The 1,552-nt window shown below is 39.7% G+C and overlaps 1 protein-coding gene across 1 annotated transcript; it reads left to right on the top strand.

The window, feature by feature from the left end:
• The first annotated feature begins 622 nt into the window (after nucleotides 1-622).
• Nucleotides 623-1,552, top strand: LOC101628009 (olfactory receptor 4P4-like). The gene has a single exon (XM_004683533.1). It carries the CDS (start codon nucleotides 623-625, stop codon nucleotides 1,550-1,552), a length of 930 nt encoding a protein of 309 aa, XP_004683590.1.

Genomic DNA, 1,552 nt, shown 5'->3' with positions numbered 1-1,552 from the left:
TGAGCTATTTTTGCTATAATCAAGAGACTTAATTTTCTTATCACTTCAAAACAAATATTTACTTCCTTTAGAAATAAGTAATGTTCATGTGTGATCCGGACTTTATACATATGCTAACTAATAATAAGGGAAGCATCTTGTTTCAAGTTATAAAGGGAGGGAAGATTAATTTCCCACCTTTTAGAGAGAAAATCACTGGCATTTTATTTGGTCAGTAGACAAAGGGATAATCATCAAGGGCATTGAAATTGTGTCGGATCCAAGTCCATATCTTCAGTTACTTAATAACATCAGGGTTTTGGCACATTAGTAGAATCTTCCAATTTTTTTGTGTTTCCATAATGTAAAATGAAATCAGAATAGTAATTATTGGGTTGCTGTAAGTTAAATACATGCAAAATATGTGGAAGATTTAAAGACACAAATATATTGCATTTAATATCACCTGATAAATAATGTGAAAAGAATATATAAAATTAAGACGGTAATAAATATCATATGACCCATATGGTTTCAATGCATGAATTGTTCTAAAAATAAAATTTCTTTTGAAGGTGCTATGTTTTTTGTCATTTCAGATGAGTTGAATTCCTGTACCATGCTCTGGAATCACCTCAACCTCATGGAAAATCAGAACAACGTCACAGAATTTGTTTTCTTGGGGCTGTGGGAAAACAAGCGAATAGAGCTCCTTTTCCTGTTTCTGTTCCTGCTCTGTTACCTGGCCGTCTTGATGGGGAACTTCATCATCCTCTTCACTATCACCTGCAGCCACCTAATCCAGCAGCCCATGTACTACTTCCTCTGCCATCTTTCCCTCATGGATCTCTGCTACACCTCTGCTGTGATCCCCAGGCTAATCCGGGACCTGGCTGCTGCAAGGAAAAACATCTCCTATAGCAACTGCATGACCCAGCTCTTCACTGCTCACTTGCTGGCAGCTGTGGAGATTTTCATCTTGGTGTCCATGGCTTTTGACCGCTACGTGGCCATAGTCAAGCCACTGCACTACATGGTGATCATGAGCCGGCACAGGTGTAATATGCTGATTGTCCTGGCCTGGGGAGTGGGTTTTTTGCACTCTGTCGCCCTCCTGCTTGTGATGCTCCATTTGCCTTTCTGTGGCCCCAATCAGATAGATCACTATGTATGTGATGTCAAGCCTTTGTTGAAACTGGTGTGCAAAGACATTCATGTTGTTAATATCTTAATGATTGCAAACTCAGGGATGGTGGTTGTTGTGGTTTTCCTTGTCTTAGTAGTTTCTTACATTCTCATCTTATATAATCTGAGGACACATTCCTCTGCAGGGCGGCGCAAAGCTCTCTCGACCTGTAGTTCTCATATCATGGTTGTGGTTTTATTCTTCGTGCCCTGTATCTATATCTATAGTCTACCTGCAGGAAGTGAGAACAAGGATAAGGAAGTCTCAGTGTTTTACACTGTGATTGCCCCCATGCTGAATCCTCTCATCTATACCCTGAGAAATGTGGAGATGAAAAATGCTATTCGAAAGATATGGTCTAAGACAACACACTCAGAATTAAAGTGA

This window comes from Condylura cristata, unplaced genomic scaffold (assembly GCF_000260355.1).
Source record: "Condylura cristata isolate star-nosed mole 26May11 unplaced genomic scaffold, ConCri1.0 scaffold00015, whole genome shotgun sequence".
Lineage (NCBI taxonomy): Eukaryota > Metazoa > Chordata > Mammalia > Eulipotyphla > Talpidae > Condylura > Condylura cristata.
Note: the sequence above shows the minus strand (reverse complement) of the source record. Positions and strands in the feature narration are given on the sequence as shown.